We start from the raw sequence: 19,526 nt of genomic DNA, 5'->3' as shown, positions 1-19,526 counted from the left end.
GCGGCCCCGGGGGCGCGGTCGGCGGACTTCTGGAGAATTTTGTCTTGTAGCCTCGGAAAAAAACTCGACGTCGGCGGCGTCGATGGCGCCGTCCGCAGCCGTAGTTCAAATCTCCACATTTTGGTCCTTTTTGCTCAAAATTCGCTCATTTTTGCATCTTTTTGCTTCATTGACCCTAATTCATCATTCCTGCAACAAAACATCAAAAATATCTTTCTTTAAAGTGCAATATCATTAAAAACAGTATAAAATATGTATGAAAATCTCAACATATTTTTTTTGGTCAGGTTCAAATAAATAGGGAAATATACTTTGTTGGATGCAGAATTGGAGATTTTAAGGTGACAGATTAAAATCTTCAATTTGGTCTAGTTGATTGGAAACTAATGCAAGATTGTTAGCACTCAGGAGAGGGAGTAGTGGGAGCTTTGGAGTGGCAGCTGGTACACTCCCAGCCTAACCACGGAATTAGGGACAAAACACTGGATTAGTCAATGTTCTTTATAGCACTCGGAAGAGGATAAATAATAAAATTGCTCCTATTTGGCTCAAAACAGTTTTTTTAAATATTTTCAAATGATTTCAATTTCTTCACAATCCATATACTCATTGTAAAGGGGAATGATGCTTTCTTAAATTTGAACTTTCCGTCACAACAGAACTTTGTTTAATTTTTGTAATCTTACTTTAGAAAGTTTAGTATTTAGTTTAGTTTAACTTCTAAAGTCTTACTTTTGCATTTTAATTAGCATTCACTTGAGTAATTAATTTTCAAACTTCGCACTTTACTTTTACTTTTTTTTTTGTTATAAAATCATTTTCATAATTTAATTTAGAATTTTTCAACTTCCCTATGAGATCGATATCTAGAACTTTATTAGAGTCCGTTATTACTTGAGCAATACATATACTTGCGTTGATATTAAAAGAGATTTGACAGTTTAAAAATACTTTTAAAAGATAAATTATTTACATAAATAGTATTTTTGTTGGGATTATATTGCATATTTATTATATATCTGTCATGTGTAATTTTATAATATTGAAAAATATTTGCAAAATTGTCACACTAAATCGCCTCGCATCAAACTCCAAAGGGAGTTCCCTTTGGCGGGTCGACCGCGGAAACCCCCTGCTGCCCACCAACCTTCGGTAAAGCCTCTCTCAGTGCATGGGCTAAATCAAACGACTCTTCCAACCTCACTCCCTCAACTAGCCTTAATTTCTTGGTCAACCACTTCCTCAATGACTCATCCTCGAGTCACCACGATCGGATCCTGAGCGCGGTAGCATCCTGGCATTGTCAATAGGTTTTAGCATTTAGTCGAATCTCATCTCCCTAGCAAAGCTGCCCACAACAAACAAAGGCCAAGTAAACAAAGTAGAAATGATGAAGCTATCCCCTCAAAGCCCTATATATTTAATTTTGCATAACAATTTACAGAGTTTATTTTTATCGTTTATGAATATTGTTATGAGGTTCATTCACTATAAATTTTCATTGTCCTTGTCTCAGTCATTGCTGTCAAAGAATACGAAAATTGGGGAACTTTGACATGTACATTAAAAATGTGTCAGCACGAATCACAAAGAAATCTCACGGCTAGCAGGAGGAGTGACGTGGACCAGCTGGCCTACCAAGAACGATGCAAGATCAAACAATCGGTCGAAAACCCACGCATGCCGGAAAGATGGTACGTCTCGGGAAGAAAAAGGCATACCGCACCTGAAGAATCCATCAGACTAGATCTATCTAAGTAAATAAATCGCCTTTCGACCTGAATAGGCTGAGAGAGTAAAGACGAACCCCACAGTTCTAGGGCGGGAGACGTGAATTCTCCACAAATAGTAGCCCGAGCGGATAGTCACCTGACCTAATAGCTGCCCGGTCTAGCAGCGGACCGGTCATGCTCATGGGCTCCCTGGGCCATATTTATGTACTGAATAAAATGCCCCCACCGTACCTACATAATTTAGGGTAAAATGTATAAATATGCAAAGATTCATTCATATAAATAGGAGGTTCATTTCATGAATAAAAGTTACACAAATCTATTGTTCATTATTGTGCTCTTGTTTGGCCTCTCTCTCTCATCTTTGTGCGCTCTATTCCTTAAGCAGGCAATCTGGAGAGATTTGGGTTCAATAGTTTAATATTTGATGTTTGTGTGTGAAATAAGAAATAAGAATAAAAATTTCAGTGTTTGGTATGTACATCCCATAATGTATTAATATATAAACGTAAAAATGAGCCAAAAAATAAAGCAAATTAAATAGAAATAGCTAACAGAATGAAATTTTTTTCTTAATTTTTTTTTAATATTTCCTATTTTTCAGCTTCTTCTTCATATTTGTTTAATTTTTTCATCTTCTGAAAATTTTAAAAAGTCGTGTTTATATTTTTGTTTATAATCTCTCATATTTATATGGCCTTTTAATTTATTAAATGTTGAATGAAAAATAGGTAATTTGCTAACGTTAGTCGGTGACGGTTTCATCACCGCCACACCTGCATAGCTTATCAAAAGAGCTGCAATCCAATCGTGTTATAATCGTAGTGCCTGAAACTAACACGCGAGACTTTTTAGTAAACGACAAAGCCTTCATAATTTATTGGTTTCTGCCATTTCATTATTGTATACTACACTTATTAGATATTAAGCCAATTGTGTAACCCTTTTGAAGTTCAATTATTCCATTGTTTTGTTTTGGGGAACAAGCTCCGCAACCTTTTTATTCATACAAGTACATAACGCAAAACTCTAGAACATCAGACATAAAGCACTGTAGCCTAAAGTTCGACCTTGTTCCACGACAAGCGGAAAAGCTAGACAATAATTATGCTTCAGAAACTCACATTCTGGATGCTGCACTGGGATGATGGATGACAATCTGGTTATACGCATCTAGTGTCAGGAAATCGCCGAGCTCGGCCGCCATGCACTGTCGCACGAATATGGAACAGGCTTCTTTGTACTTCCCAAGCAGGAACTTCTCTGTCCCAACCTCCCTTTCAATCCTTCCCATCTCCTCCTCCACCACCCTTGCGAACAGCTCCGGCGTCACTGCCACCTCCACTCCATTGGCGTCCAGCGCAGCTTGATACCTCCAAAAATGACAGCACAATTATCCTTCATTAAAATAATTTATTTAACATTTTCAATTAGCAACTAGTGAGCCTCAAACACAACCAAATGAGCCCGGATTAATGGCAAACCATTTTGCATCATTATTTAAACACAAAGGGACATTTTTAGCTCGATTTATGATGAATGAATTAATTAAGAGAGGGAGTAAGAAAGGAACCTGATCCACTGCCAGTTCTGCACGCGGCTGATTTCAGCTGTGGCGGCATCTTCCATGAGGTTATAGAGCGGGACGGAGCCCGTCCCGGCGAGCCAGGCCGCCAGGTACTGTATCCCCACCCTCGTGTTCAGCCTCAGCCCCTCCACTGTCCTCCTCCCCCTCGGACTCTGAAGCAGATCCTCCTGCCCAATCCTTGCCGCATCGTCCCTCCTCACAACCCCAATTAAATTATCCCTCCCCGCCAAGCCCTCCTCAAACACCTTCCCAATCTCCTCAATCAGCCCTGGATGCGCCGCCCACGTGCCGTCATGCCCAGCCCGCACCTCCCGAAACTTGTCGAGTCGGACGGCCTCGATCGCCTTGGCGTGCGCAACAGGATCACCGCGGATGGGTATCTGAGCGGCCATGCCCCCCATGGCATGGATGCCGCGGCGGTGGCACGTGAAGATGAGGAGGTCGGAGTAGGAGCGCATCATGTGCTGCGACATGCCGACCGACACGCGGTCGGGGAGGAGACGGTCGGGATGGGCGCGGAGGGTTTTGACGTAGCTGAAGATGTAATCCCAGCGACCACAGTTGAGGCCAGCAGAGTGAGAGCGGAGCTCATAGAGGATCTCATTCATTTGGAAGACGGCAGGCAGAGTTTCGATAAGGACAGTTGCGCGGATGCTGCCGGATGGGATGGAAGCGAATTCTTCTGCTCGGTTGAAGACTCCATTCCAGATTCTTGCTTCCCTGCATGCCATTGAAGTGATGGAGGTTGCGTCAGCGTATCATTCTAAAAAGCTTAATTCTTTACGAAATTAAATTGTTATTTATATATACTTATCTTATATACATAATAAAATTTAGTTAATCAAAAGAGCTGTGTTGAATCAGAATGGTCTGACAGTTATGTGGTCTTTGGGTCGACCTGAAAGTTTTATTTGGTCGGCCTAAAGAGCGAAATAAACGATTAGAAGTATAGGTTTCTCATTGGGTCGACCCGAGACTTCGGAGTGCTAAGCCGATCTACCAGAGGCATTTCTAAGAGAAAGAAATCAATCTCTGCCCAGATTTGAGATATTGGCCTCGACAATGGAGGGAAAGGAAAAATATTGTTATTCATTCAATAACCGACAAGACTAGTTACTAATTTTTGAACCAATGGAGATTGAGGCGATGACATCGACGTTATGGCTGGTGTCTGATGCTGCAAAGGAAAAGAGGTGGCTAGATCGGTTCTCATAGCCAGAGAAAAAGAGAAGGACGAACAAGGAGGTGGCTCGATCAAGGAAAGAGACAAAGGCGATTGCTCGCACCACATGTGCGACTCTAGGTTCATATTCAATACATTTTGTTTCTGAAACCACAATTGTAATTCAAAATGCTTTCACCAGAGATTTGAAACTGATCGGGCAAAAGCCAGCTCCAATTAAGAGGGCCTGAGAAGCTGAAGTTTTACAAACACCTAGTTACCTCCGGTCGGATGTTGAGGAGTCTTCGGATGGGTAATCCAACCGAACACCGATCAGCCCTCAACATGTGACCCCGGCCAACCGAACACCAATTAGCCCTCAACATGTGACCCCTACAAGCTTCATTATCCATGCCTATAAGGGGGAAGTTAGTCAGACAACCCCTAGTACTCCCCAACATGAGCCAGTGACCAAGGAACTGGGGATCGTTGTAGAGGTCTTTGTTGAAGTTGAGATAGAGTCCGAGGCCAAGCCGTCAGTCTCTGCTAAAGCTTGCTAATAAAAGGCAAGGCTCCCCCTAGAGGAGTTTAAGGATGATCTTCACCCTCGTCCAGGAAAGAGGTATTGAGGAGCGGGACAATTGGAGCCTGATGCATGAGGAGCAATCAAAGCTTATTGTTACTCGAGGTTCTTGGTTCACTCTCATCAAAATGCTACTGAATTGATACACATATGGTTTGAGCAAATGCAAGTTGGCATCGCAGTTGCCGACGTCCTGTAGTTCAAAGCTTGGTGAAGCGTTTGGATGAATATGACTTGTGGGATATGTGATGCTTGGTGGATCGATTCTAACTACTGGTTTCACTCTCATCGAAATGCTATTCAATTGATACGCATATGGTTTGAGCAAATGCAAGCATATCATCGTAGTCGTCGACGTCCTATAGTCCAAAGCTTGGTGAAGCGTTTGGATGAATATGACTTGTGGGATATGTGATGCTTGGTGGATCAATTCCAACTACTAGGGCTTGCTTCACTCCATCACCTAACAACCCGATACCATGAAACCAAGAAATCAAATAACAAAGTAAAAAGGCGAGCTAAACTCACAGAAACTCGGGCATTAGAGGGCAAGGAACGGTGGCTAAAGAAGAGGCCCATTTCACTAATGTTGAAGAGAGGGTGGCTGAAGTAGAGGCCTTGCTAGCTGAGGACGAGGGAGACTTAGAGGGAATGTCTGAGTGGCTCATTGTTATTCTAGATGAGAAAGCGGACTTGTCAGAGAGGGTTGCCACCTTGAAGAATGCTAGAGAGTTCAATGAAGGCCAGACCAAGAATCTCTGGCTCAGCACAAGGTCAGCAATCAACTGGTTTGTGTGAGCTTGAATGGTCTACTCGAAGTACTTTGACCTGACAAAATTTATCAAGTCCTTTTCTCCTACAATGTCAGTCATGGACGGTGAGTCTTAGGATGGATTGAGCACCATACGATAGCTCCTTTAATGTGTGACTCTATTGCCTGACTTACCTGCACATCGGAAAAAGGTTTGTCTTTTTATGTATACATTCATTTATAAAGAAAGAAAATTATTTTCTGATCAACTACATGAATGGAATTCAATAGATTTTTCATCTCATTTTTTTATTATTTTATTTTTTTACTCCATCATTTTACATTATCATTTATCACATATGATCTGTATAACGTTTGGTTGCCTATCACTACGTATGGTCTATTGTTTGACTCTAAGGTGCAAGTCACCCTTCCTAAGCCTTATATTATCCCTTGTCTCATTTGCTTAGTCTGACAACTGTAAATTCGGACTTGGCTTACGCTATTTGCTCGGTGCCCTTGGCGGGTCTTTCCACTACTGAGCATAGAACTACCTCAAGCCTTATTCAGTTTGAGTTTAGATGCATAGTTTTAATTATGCTTGAGCGTTAAGGATCAACCTTTGGACATTGGATGTCGATTGGGTGCTTTACATTGTTATTGGCCATCTTATGTGTCTTTGACCGACTAGATAGCTTGCATCATAAATTTGAGGTGTTGGTGCTTGGCTCACATCTTATACCTCCTGAATCTAGGTTACATTTCAAAATCTTTACGCTAAATGGAGTGTCATCAAGGCTCGATTTTAGGATAATTTGTGCATTACCTTTCGCGGAGCTTGTCGCAATTAGATAAGGAACCATCTTTGGACTTTTTAGTTGACTCATTTTAGAGATAAGTTAAGGATTACTTTGCTCAGTCGGATCGACGCCCCGCATAAAGATGGTTGTCGGAACTTGCTTTCTCGGTGATCAAAATGCACCATATCAAAATTTTCTTCCTTGCTCAATTTCATTACAAATTGCACCATTTTTTTCATTTTCTCCAAAACTTTATTTCTTGTATATGGAACCAAAAACATGCAAAAGACAAATGTATATAAAAAATAGTTGATTTTTAGGCATGTCACCCGCCTCACGATTTTGAAAAATATAGCACACTTATCATCCGACTTTGAGATGAATCTGCTATGTCTTGTGATTCAAGCTGTCAGCTTTTATAACTTTTTGATATTGAGAGGTGTTGACGTATTGACCAAGATATGAATCTTCTGTTCGTTAGCTTTTATACATTTGAGCATTAAAAAGTACCCTAAGAACTTCTTGTCTTTTCCCCAAATGTTCATCTAAGAGGTTTGAATGTCATATATTATTATCTTAAATTCTTGAAGATATCTTTAAAAATTTTATGTATTATTTAGGTGTTTTACCTTTAACTTTCAAATCATTAACATAAACTTCAGTAATTTGTTTTATTTTATAAATATTACATATTTCAGATTTTGGCAGGTTGTGCTTGCTTTTTTAAGTTCGAAAGATGTTATATTATAACAAAACACACTGTCTCTCAAAATTAAAGTAGTTTACTTAATGTTGGATAAATGCATTTTTATCTGGTTGTAGCTTGAGAAGATGTCAAGAAAACTCATAATTGAATGCCTAACTAGTGAATCCACTAACGCGTTAATTCTTGATAAAGGGTAGCTATCCTCTGATAGATTGCATTCAGGTCAGAGAAGTCAACACACCTCCTTCACTTTTCATTTGATTATAGAGCATGAACACATTGGCGGTGCATTCAGAGTATATGTAACCTTCATTTAATGGCTTCGACACCACTTCATGTAAGTGTCCAGTTAATGTGACTATTGTCGTCCTCATCTTCTACTTCATGGATCAGGTTGCCTGGTTAATGTTGAGTTGATGGAAGCTGACGTCAATTGGTACTCTTATAATTTCTACAACCGACCAGGTGAAAACGTTTCAATTCGCTCGGAGCAACTTGATAAGCTTCTCCATATATGCTGCATCAAAAACATTACTTTGCCCAAAATAATTACCCATTTTATCAACCTCAATGGAGACTTCTTTGATGATTTTACTAGTTTTGAGGCAAATCCCTTGTTGGGTGTCAAACTCAAGTGATTCCTAATGCACACTGTCGACAATGCACTGATAACCATTTTAAATTTCTCCAAGTAACCACATATAATGATCACTTCTCCATTACCCAAGAATTTTACGAAAATGAGGTATGTGGATAGCACGTCTTAGACGGGATTTGTGGAGGGAATAACTGAATATGATGTTATATGTTACTAGTGAATCAATGATGATGAAGTCAGCAACGTTCCTGAACTATTTTGCATCTTCCCCCTAGGTGATCAGTAAGGTGATGCATCTGAGTGCTTTCTTTCTTTTTTGAAAGAATCCATAAAGTGAACAAGAAGCGGCTGAGAGGTGGTTAGAACCCGGACTCATTTTATAAAAAATATATATATATATAATATTTATTGAACTTCTGGAGTTGATGACTATGCTTCAAATTTGGAAGTCAACAACGAGGGTGATAATGGTGATGACTTCATTGTAAGGGATGCCCTTGGTGGGCTGATCTTCGTTGGTGAGGAAGATTAGTAGGTATTGTGAGGGGCAATGTAGGGGCAGGACCATCAAAGTATATGTCTCCTAAGTGAAGTCTCTTTAAACTAAATCAACGGGCAACCTAGCTCCCTTTTCACTTGAGGATAGCTGGTACAATGTCGTCTACGTAAATTACTTGAGTTCAAAAGGATTCATCAAAAGCTCCTTCTATTGGAGCCTTTCCTTGTTGTTGGGTGACTATCCCAAATGCTATGAATTTCTTTAGTTTTTACGCTTCAATCAATTCTTCAATCAAATTAAGGAGGATTCAACATTCATGTGATCTCAATGGTAAACACAAAACCTCTTTATGCCTTCCTTGGAGATGCCTTCTTAATATACACATTTTTTTGAACGGCTTCTACTACTTCTGCCATCAAGACATAGAAGATTCAGTTGGAGAACTTCATGGGTCGAAGGTGGGCTTCTCCTATAGTGGTGGCTCATTTGTTGCTTGGGATATTAGAACCTTCCTTCTTGCGGGAAATTTTTTTCTAGTGTCTGATTGGTTGAGGACGGGCAAGATTCTTTGAAATGAGCTTTGGTCGGCATATGGGAGATACACATTGCCTTCCAACTTTCTCAACTAGGATTTCTCTTAGAAAGGTTTCAGTTAGACCGTTCAACTTCGGGGGTGAGGGGAGAGTTGTACCCTTTAGCGAACATATGATTATTGGCGAGCTCTAGTAACAGAGCTAGCATTTTTGGGTATTTTAAATTTGAAGCATAGTGTGATGGTCATTCTTGGATCACATAGGCGAGGGCTGCATGAGCAACTGTAGGTTTCAGATCTCAATCCTTTAGCATTTCTTTTTAAAAGTTGGTAATGAAGGAACTTAAAGACTCCCCTTGCCCCTGATGTAATTGGAGGGACCCTAAGCTCTTATGTGGTTTTTATGTACTAGTGAACTATGTGATGAATATTCTCTCAGAATTTGTAAATGACATATTACTCCTGATGACACCCTGTTGAACCATCATCGAGTTGAATCCCTCAAGGAAAATACGACACCTCAACTCATTGTTTACTTTCAGCAGGCGGATGGTCGATTCAAAGGAGGTGATATGGCCGGTCGCCTCTGATCATCCTCAATAAGATTCAAGGATCGCGATCTTGAAACACACAAGAGGCTCGAACTTAGAAATTTGTTAGGAGAAAACATTTTATGGCTGCATAGATCCTGATGCTACAATTCGCTCGTATTGACAATGACCGAGCAACACTGAACATGTATTATCTGGGTAGTGAGTGTCTTGTTCTCCTTCTAGGCAGGAGAAGATCTATTGGTGTTCAGGTTAGCCATCTTTTTTCAGGTTATAAGAAGTTGTTGGTCACGTGATGGGACCCTCTCTTGAGTTAGCGCATCCTTGATAGCTTCCATCACTTTTCCTTTAAGCTCATAATTTATTGTATTAAAAATTCTCAAGTGTAGTCTATGTTGTTTATAGTTTTTGAACGTTGGAGTTCTTCTCCTCAAGTTACTTCTATTCTTCAATATGACATGATCCATACTTACCGTACCCTTTATGGTGTTGTATCTAGATTTACCCGTGAGTCACACCCAAGGAATGGAGTCTTTTGTGTGTGTGTGGGTGTGTGTGTAATCAATTATAAACTTTTTGTGTACGGTTCCCGTGATCCCTATACACTAACACTCTTTTATTTATAAAAGAGACTAAAGACATTGTGAAATCATAACCCACATTACTTTTCAATCAGCTGACCCCTTAACAATCGACTCTTTGCAATGCTCTCAGCAGTTATCTAGAGTTTCGCCCTTATGCTAGCTGACTTTTCCCTGAGTTGATCGACTCATAATCTTGGTTGGTTTCATGTCATCTTTTCCAATTCAGCTACTCTGACATTGTCAGGCTTTTTGATTCGTCCGTCCTTTGGATCGATCACTCGATTAATGCTGGAGGTTTGATCTGTCTAGCTCTTGGGTTGGTTGAACCATGTTGGGTGGCTCGTCTGGGACCTATCCTTGAGTTAGCTTGATTTATTTTGATTGAGATATGTGCTTTGTTTGTAACCTTTCAATCCACATGGTCAAAGATATTTAGATTATAGAGTATGTACCATACATAATTCAAAGTAGGGTTGTAAACGAGCCGAGCTTGAGCGAGCTCAGGCTTGGCTCGTGTTCGGATCGTTCGACATAGCTCGTGTTCGAAATCGGATCGTGTTCGAAATCGGCTCGTGAACAGTGTGTTCGTGTTTGGCTCGATTTAAATATTCGTATTCATGTTCGGCTCAAAATTGACTCGTTAAACTAAAATTGAGAAAAATATATGTAAAGTGTGGGATTTGAACCTGGATCAAATTTATACAAAAGAAGACACTAACCACATCGTCACATGAGGTGTTATGATTTAAACTTAGACATAAATATATATAATATATTATTATACAAATAATATATGTAATATATTGTTATATAAAAAGTTATATAATTTTTTTTTCGAGCCATTTCGAGCCGAACATGAGCGAACAAACTGTTGTTCGTGTTCGGCTCGTTTACATTTCGAGCTTAAAAATTTGTTCGTGTTCAGCTCGTTAGGCTTAACAAACGAGCCGAACACAAGCTGCTTAACGAGCCGAACACGAGCTGTTCACGAACAACGAGCCAAATTGACAGCTTTAATTATTTGTATCTATGAAGCTAAATATTGTTAAAATTTTTTTTTTAGCACATTATTAGATATCAATTCAAAAACTTTTTACAAAGATCAAACAATTTTTTATTAAGATAATGACACGTGAGGAATCATCTTTTCACCTCTAAGCCCAATTTACGCTTCAAGTAACTATGATCAAAATATAAGCTTCTTTTTAAAATTAATTTTTAGCATTCCTGAATAAAACAAATCATTTAGTGAAAATTTATTACATAAAAAGACAAACAAAAAGAAATGAATGTCACTTCTATAGCAACTTCATTGGAAAATTGCAGGAGAATTGTTTATTGAGTGATAACACAAAAAAACAACTCGTAAGAAAGTGAAATAATTGCTATACATGCCTTTAAGTGCGGCTGCGGCTTCAGTCAAGTTTTTTTTTTTTTATGCAGTGTGGGCGTATTCTTCATTTAATTTGCTCAAATATCCTACAAAATTATTATTATTAAAATTTGTATAATATTTAAAAAATTTATTTTAAGGTTAATATTTCTATAAGTTTATATTTGAATGAATGAAAATTTCTTTTGGGCATAATTATTATGAAAAAATAATTCTCTACAACAATTTCTACATATGATTTGTGAAATACATAAAAGACCATACGGATCAAAGATCTCCATTTTTTCTACGATGTGAGTAAAGAAGGTTACCTCGACATTCAAAATTTTAGTGCATATCAATCTTTGACTATTCCTTAAAATTTTATCTGAAGCGATAAACTCACCTGGAGTGTTCCATTTTGGGGAGGTAAAAGAAGGGACCACATCCCTGGCCCTGGGTGGCCCGAAAAATGGCGTAGTTGTGGAAGAAGAAAAGGCCAAAATCGACAAGACAGCCAACGGCAGGCACACCATCTATGAGAATGTGGCTCTCTTGCAGGTGCCAGCCTCTTGGACGTACGAAAAGGTTAGCCGTCTTCTCATTGAGCTTATATATTCTCGCCCTCTCCTTATCCTCAAAGCTTATGGTTCCATTGACCGCGTCCTTGAGGTTAACCTGGCCCCACATCAGGTTCTCCCAAGTAGGAGACAATGCATCCTCGAAATCCGCCTAATATTCAAAGGAAGCACAAGTTTACTTAGTGATCACATCAACAATCAACAACCGTGTAGTGTTACCTATATATGAAAAAGATATAATTCACTTTTAAATATTAAAATTATAATATTTATGTAATGTGAATATTAAATAGGATAAAATTGAACTAGATCGATGAGGTATATTTTGCTCTAATCTAGATCGAGACAGTTAATAAGTAGGCTCATTTCAATTAAATAAATAAGATCAAATCTATGTAATGAATTAACTTCAAAATATTCCGGATTAGACTCGATCAAAATATCCCGCACGAAAATTTGTGCCACAATAATTGTGCAAGATGGTTTTGACTATTCATAAGATAACTTTTCCATGCTGTATTACTATCCTTGTAAAATTTAGAAGGTTTTTCATTGATAAAAGAGTTAGACATATTTTCCGAATAATAAGAGTCGTTGTACGATATCATTTTTTTTTTAAATAAAAAACATAAAATCAATATACATACCATGAAAACCTTGGCGCCGGAGTTAAGGGCATTGATAACCATTTTGCGCTCGGCAGGACCGGTGATCTCCACCATCCGGTTGGCGATGGCGGGTGGCACCGGCACGCATACCCAGTCCTTATCCCTGATAAACCGCGTGGCAGGGTCGAACCCCGGAAGCTCCCCGGCATCGTACCGCCGCTGTGCCTCCCGCCGACACTCCAGCGCGTGCCTGATCTGGCCCCTGAACTGTCTGTCAAGCCCGGCCACGAATTCCAGTGCCTCCCGCGTCAGAATCTTAGCAAATTCTTTCTCGTAGCGCCCGCGAACGTCCACGCCCTCTGGCGCTTCGTAGTAACCCGCCAACTTACTGGTCGTCATCGTCACCACCGGAGCTACAAGAATGAATATTTGGTGATTAATTAGTGGCAGTGAAGGGAAAGGAAGATCATCTATTATCCCTAAGGTGGCCTTGGAAGGTTGTGCCAGATGATAAATCGGTCATTATCCAGTGAGCCTTGGGATGCGGATGGATAGGGCTTTTAGCGGCGGTTATGAATGAGGAAGTAGAAGACAATTACTTCAATCACAACTACTTCAATCAACGGCCGAGGATGAAAAACTTCGTTATTTTCGAAGGACATTTGATAAATATATAGTTTTTCTATTAGTCCATTTCATATTATTTATTTGTTTTTTTATTAATCTATTTAATACTATTTATTTGTTGTTCATGATTTTTCTGTTTGCATAGATACCCAAACACGTATTTACTGACCTCAAACTAGTAAATTTAGTTAAGCCCACCTATCTGAGCTGAGTCCGGGGTCACAGGCGAAATTTATTATAAAAATAAATTAGTTAAAACATATAATTCAAAATTAAGGCTTGTAATTGTCATCGGTAAATTAAATAATCTTACAAATATTTTAATTTATTTTATATTATTTAATAACTTAAAAAAATAATTAAAGTTTTAATATAAATTTTCATATTAACTATATTAATGGAAATACAAGTTTCATATGAAACTCAAATTAGATACAAAAAATTTATTAGAAAACCTAATAAATAAATATATGAAAAAATTTTAATAAATAAGTTCGCATCCGGCATCACCAAACAAATTATAATTTTATCTCATTTTCTTATTTTCTATTTTTATTTGCTCAATATAAGAAAAATAAAAAAAAATTGAACAAATATATATGATGAGTATACAAAACAAAGAGTTTTTTTGGGGGTTTTACGTACATACCACCCAAAAAAATTACAAATCTCTGATTTTAAGAAATCGCCATTTTTTGTGTGCGCTTCCATCAATGTAGCCATAATCTCTACGTCGTCGAACCAAGAAAAAAATTTGCGTAAGACATACGCAGCACTGCGTACATAATGAAGGTTATATGAGTGTTATATCGACATTATATTCGTCTTATATCTCTTGTAACCTCTACGTAACCTCTATATAATTTACCTGTAACCTATCTGAACTTACAAATAAGTTCCGCGCTTCTGTTTTCACATATTTATAGGTTACATGTAGGTTACATGAAAATTATATGGAGGTTACAAGGGATATAACGTTAATATAATGCCGATATAACGCCCATATAACTTCCATTATGTACGCAACGCTGTGAACGTCTTACATACACAAATTTTTTTCCCGAACCAAACCCCGTAAAGGAGGATAATGATGAGGGTTTCAGAAATCTTAATAAGCCACGATCCCGTGACCATTGAATTGAAGGCGGAAAAAATGAAAGTTTCCAGTGTCTTTGTTCTCAATGATCTCGTCGCCAAACTGGAGTAGGAGAATTATGACAGTTTTGGAGGTTTTTAAACGCAACGATCTCATCTTCGTTGACCAGAAGTGAAATGGGAGTTTTCGACGCCTTGGTTCGCCACAATCTCAACACGGAATTGGAGGAGAAGAATGATGAAATACAACTTTTTAAACATCGGTGAGGAAGGTACGTAAGTAAAATTTGAAGTGTGGGGGCTAGATCTGTAAAGACCTAGAAATTGAGTGGTATGTATATAATTTCCCAATAAGAACATTCCAATTCTAAAATGCAACTAGAATTTACTGCCCGTTTGGTACCACTTTGTCGCATCGTGGCCTGTGGCCGCTATTTTTTTTTCCGTTTGGCGCGGCATTGGCGGTCTAACGTCGAAGAATTTGAGCGAAAGCTCCCGCTTTTTGAAGGAAATATTATTGCTTTGTCCCCTCCGCATAGCCCCTTCCACAAACACTTTCTCGCCCTAGCCGCGTACTGAGATCCATCGCCTCCTCCTGCGATCCGAAAATCTTCCTCCACCCCCGTTTTCCACCTTCAGCACTTCAGTGCTTTCCCCTGTCCTTCTTCTTCTTCGGAGATCTTGCAGGTAATAATATTCCTTTTTTTTTTGTTTCTTCTTTATTTTATGGAAAACAAACGACGATCCTTCCTTGACTACTCCGAATTCTTCTTCCTCTTGCGTTCCTGGCCTCCTTCGGCTTTGTTCTGCAATCTCGCGGGTATATGGTTTTTTTTTCTTTTTTTTCCGTTAATTCCATAATCCTTAATGTGTAAAATCCTTCTTCCTGTCACATTCCTGACTCAAGGTTGCTTTCCTCATCACTTCTCTATCTCATTCCTTCGTAGGAAGCTTGTAGAAGATTTTTCTATTTTCCTTCATTGCATTTCTAACCCCAAATTTCCCAAAACATCCCAAAAATTCCAAAATTACCAAAATACCCTCAAATTTGCCAAAATTAAAAAAATACCCTTGGTAGCCCGAACTTTTCCCAAACCTCCAAAATCATTTCAAATGTTCCCAAAACTAATTTGGACCCTTTAATTGAACCCAATTTGGCTAATTTGCCCACTTTTACCAAAAGCCCCAAATTGCTCTTAAAGGACCAATTTCTCCAAATTCACCTCACATACCCATCAATTTGGCACAAATCCTCCGCAATTTAAATTCTAAACTCAAATTAATCTTTCGTATGATCAATTTAAACCAAATCCAAGCCTAATTGATCCATGATTTGAGCTCAATTTTGATCCAAATTAAACCCTCAATTTTGACCCTATGACTTAATCTCACCTAATTGAACCATATGATCCACTAAATTGTCACAATTTGAATCCTAAATTCTTTCTAACAATCCTACACATCAATTTGGACCTTCAATTGGCCTTATTTAAGCCTCAATTTCACTCAATTTTAACTCACATTCAAAAACCCCAAATTTGCTCCAAATTGGCTATGTCTCCAAATTCCACCAAATTGAATGCCCTAACCCCAAAATTGGCACCAAATTTATTTTGAAGACTCTTTATGACATTCGTATAAACCATTTTGAACCATCAATTTGGAACTAACCCAACCTTAGCCTAACCTAAACCCAAGTCCAATCCAACACCCCCAAATTGACTAAATGATCAAAACTAACCAAATTGAACTTCCAAATCAACTTCAAATCACTCCAAATATTTTCTAACCTTCTAATGACAATAATATACACAATATTGAATAATCAATTGACATTAATGTCATGGCTAGCCTAACCCAAATTCAGCTTCTAGCCATTTTGACCCAAATGAACCCCTTCACTAAAATTGACTTAGCCATGCCAAAGTCACCAAATTAATGTCACCACAACCACCATTAGGACTCTATTGACCTGCCTAAACCCACCTTAACCACTTAGGTGAGCTGTGGACCAATGGTCCCTTGATTTAATGGATCTTAACCATATTTGGGCCTTATTGGGCCTTATTTGAAAATACTTTGCCATCATCACTTACCATTGGGAGTAAATCATAATTAACTCTCCCTTGACCTTCCTGAGCTAAGAAGTGACCATAACCTGGCTAGCCACCTCCTCAACTACAGGAAACAACCACCCAAAATTAAACCTCCCTGAGCTGGCCAAGTATTTTTGGTCACTAGAGCTCTTCATCCCTCCACCTCAGCAAGCCTCAACACCCACTGACAAGCCCTAAGCTCCACCAAACAGCCATGGCTTTAAATTAACCCCTCCATGGCTAAACGAGAGGTAACAAAAATCCATGGGGAAACTCTGCCCATTTTCTTCCAGAGACTTGATCCCGGTTGAATATAGTTGTGTAAAGCTTATAAAGTTGACACCGCTTTACAACGATGTCAAAAACTTGATGTGGTATTTTAGTAATAATAACGCTAAGCACTTAAGATTGGGATTCTATGAAAGTATTCATATTATTATCAAGTAATATAAGACTTTATGTTTAAGTCCCAAATATTGATCATACGGGGAATGTTTAAATTTAAAATGATAAATTAACCAGGAAATTTGCAGAAATCAAACAAAATTATTGTCGCTAATTTCAAATGTTAAGATATTAGCAAAGATAAATTATTTACTACTAGCAGGAGTTAAAAGTAGGTTTTAAAAATTAATAATTATTAAACTATTTTTATGTGATGAAGTTTTCTAATATGAAAGAGTATCTTTCCCACTACAATGAGTTTTTTGTGAAATGAGATGAGATAAATGGTTTAAATATGTATTGTACCAACCAGGAGCAATTTTAATTCTCTACCCTGATTCAGTGTTATAGAAAATCATTGTCTAATCTTAGGTTTAGTCCCTAAATCCGTGGCTAGGCTAGGAGGACACTGACTCTCACTCTAGAGCTCCCACTTCCCTTCCTCTGAAGGCTAGTAAGATTAAATTGGGGATTTTTAGTCTGTCACCCTAGAAATCTCCAATTCTACACCCAACAAAGTATATTTCCCTATTTATTTGCATTTAATTCGATTAACGAAATACTCCTTCATGGACTTAAATGTGATTCTCACTCTATTGTAGAACTCATACTCCATTTCCTAGATTATGTGTTTCACAACATATTTTAACAACCCAATTGGCCAGATTGAAAAGTAAATTAAAAGCGGAGTTGAAAATTCATCACAAAATATTTTAATTTTAACATTGACACATCCACATTATCTCTTCATTTCTCCATATCTCAGAGTAGGGAGAAAGATAAAGGAAACTACTCAGACTTCATGAGAAAGATACAAAAAAATACAAATTTCATATATAAAAGAAAATTCATACAACAACAATAAACAAACAACACTTATCTGAAACTCTTTCTTGAAGCAAATCCTTTGTAGCCTCTCTTAGGAAATGCAGGAAGAACAAATCTGTCACTTCTCTTCCTCTCAAACACTTCTTAGAGAAGAATTCACACTTAAAATCACAACAAAAACTCAAAACTATAAAAATAATAACTCACTAATGGTGTGGAATGGCATGGAATGTAGGTGTGTGAAGAGGAAAATTGAAATGAGTGGAAGAAGTTGAAATGGTGCGAAGGGGGAGGGGGGTTCTGATCAAATTTTGGCCCTAAATAGAGCCTAGGCTGGTTCTCCAATGTTTCCAAGGTTGCTGTACCTTTTCCCAGTTTTCATAGGATACTTGGGACTGGCTGCAAAGTGAGAAAGTTTTTGAAGGGTGTCCAAGCCCATAAGTTGATCCGTGAATGATCAGGCCTAAGACTGACTTCACAATTATAGATCAAATATCTATCGGCAGTCCCCTTTGGATGCAGTAATTCAAAATAACACTTTCTTTAGAAACCTTACCAACCTTCATTGTCGGTAATAGTTTTGCAGAAAGAAGTGAGTGCCAGTGTTTAGAGACGGAATTCAACAGTGTTGAAGAAAAACTAACATACTCATACTCTCGCATTTCCCAATCATCAGTTTCTCCCAATCATCAGTTTCTTCGTCCGTCAGTCCGTCAAATACTGGTATCATCTGGTTTCTCGTTGGGATGAAATTGGAATAGTGGCAGATAGGAACATTCTCTATCATATATAACTCGTTGATTCTTGAAAGAGTGAAAGCAATCCATCTCCCTCGCACATAAACAACTCCTTGGTTAATTCCATGTAAATTTGCATAAAATTATTTTACCACAGGAACTACCACGGCGGCAGTAGTGTAACACAACACTTCCCATCTTTACCACACTATCGTTTCTTCAATATCCATCGTGGGATTATTCAATCCGCGTTTCATGAATCCTCGTTCCTTGCTTAATCTTTTCTTCGTCAGCAACTTGTTGAAGATTCGCTGCGCTTCCGCACTAATGAGCTTTCGCCAATTTAAAACTCCCATTCTGGGATTATCAGAAGAATTGGACACCATAGGAATGAAATTGACAAAGTTTTTCTTCGTTTTTGGGGAGAAAATATGAACTAGATTTCAAATTTTTTATTTTTCCAGCCCAAAAAAAAGTCAAAAACCGCTCATCGGACATAAGAAACTGCCTCTTACCGGTCTCGCCGTCGGCGGAGTCAAGGGTGCCGTCGGCGGCGTCGAGGGGGTGCCGTCAGCGCGCTTCTGTATTAATTTTTGCCTGGACTCTCGGGAAAAACCCGCCGTCGGCGCCATCAAGGGCGCCGTCGGCGCCACGCCGGCGCGATCAAGGGCGCCGTCGGCGCCCAAGGCAAAACTTTCACTGTTTCGCTCTGGTCCGAATGCGTCATAATTTTTCTTTATGGATCTAATTTTTAAGATATTTGAAGGGTAAATAAGAGTAGTAAAGCTTAATACTACTATAAACTAGCGATAAATTCAAATAAAAACTACCATAATCACAATAAAGATAAATATAAATATAGGTTGCCTCCCATAAAGCGCTTGGTTTAACGTCGTTAGCCCGACCTATTTAGGGTTTATTCAGGTTGACTGATCATTAAAACCTTTTTAAAATTTGGTCTTTTACCCTCATAATATGGTTTTAATCTATGTCCATTTACTTTAAATCTATTTCCCGTTTTCTGATCTTCAATTTCAACAGTTCCGTAAGT

The 19,526-nt window shown here is 38.5% G+C and overlaps 1 protein-coding gene across 1 annotated transcript; it reads right to left on the bottom strand.

The window, feature by feature from the left end:
• Positions 1 to 2,654: 2,654 nt before the first annotated feature.
• On the bottom strand, positions 2,655 to 13,231 carry LOC110032040 (malate synthase, glyoxysomal). Its single transcript, XM_020735546.1, has 4 exons — positions 12,688 to 13,231; positions 11,866 to 12,191; positions 3,307 to 4,041; positions 2,655 to 3,106 (listed from the first exon to the last, which is right to left on the bottom strand). Exons 1-4 carry the CDS (start codon positions 13,045 to 13,047, stop codon positions 2,854 to 2,856), a joined length of 1,674 nt encoding a protein of 557 aa, XP_020591205.1. The 5' UTR covers positions 13,048 to 13,231; the 3' UTR covers positions 2,655 to 2,853.
• Between the last annotated feature and the right edge of the window lie 6,295 nt (positions 13,232 to 19,526).

This window comes from Phalaenopsis equestris, unplaced genomic scaffold, assembly GCF_001263595.1.
Source record: "Phalaenopsis equestris unplaced genomic scaffold, ASM126359v1 Scaffold000876, whole genome shotgun sequence".
Lineage (NCBI taxonomy): Eukaryota > Viridiplantae > Streptophyta > Magnoliopsida > Asparagales > Orchidaceae > Phalaenopsis > Phalaenopsis equestris.
This window is presented reverse-complemented; position numbering and strand designations above follow the sequence as displayed.

Coding starts and splice junctions, on each gene's coding strand:
- LOC110032040 (XM_020735546.1), bottom strand. CDS start 13,047: ATGACGACCAGTAAGTTGGCGGGTTACTACGAAGCGCCAGAGGGCGTG. Junction 12,192..12,687: donor CCGGCGCCAAGGTTTTCATG/GTATGTATATTG, acceptor TTTGAATATTAG/GCGGATTTCGAGGATGCATT. Junction 3,107..3,306: donor CAGAACTGGCAGTGGATCAG/GTTCCTTTCTTA, acceptor TCATTTTTGGAG/GTATCAAGCTGCGCTGGACG.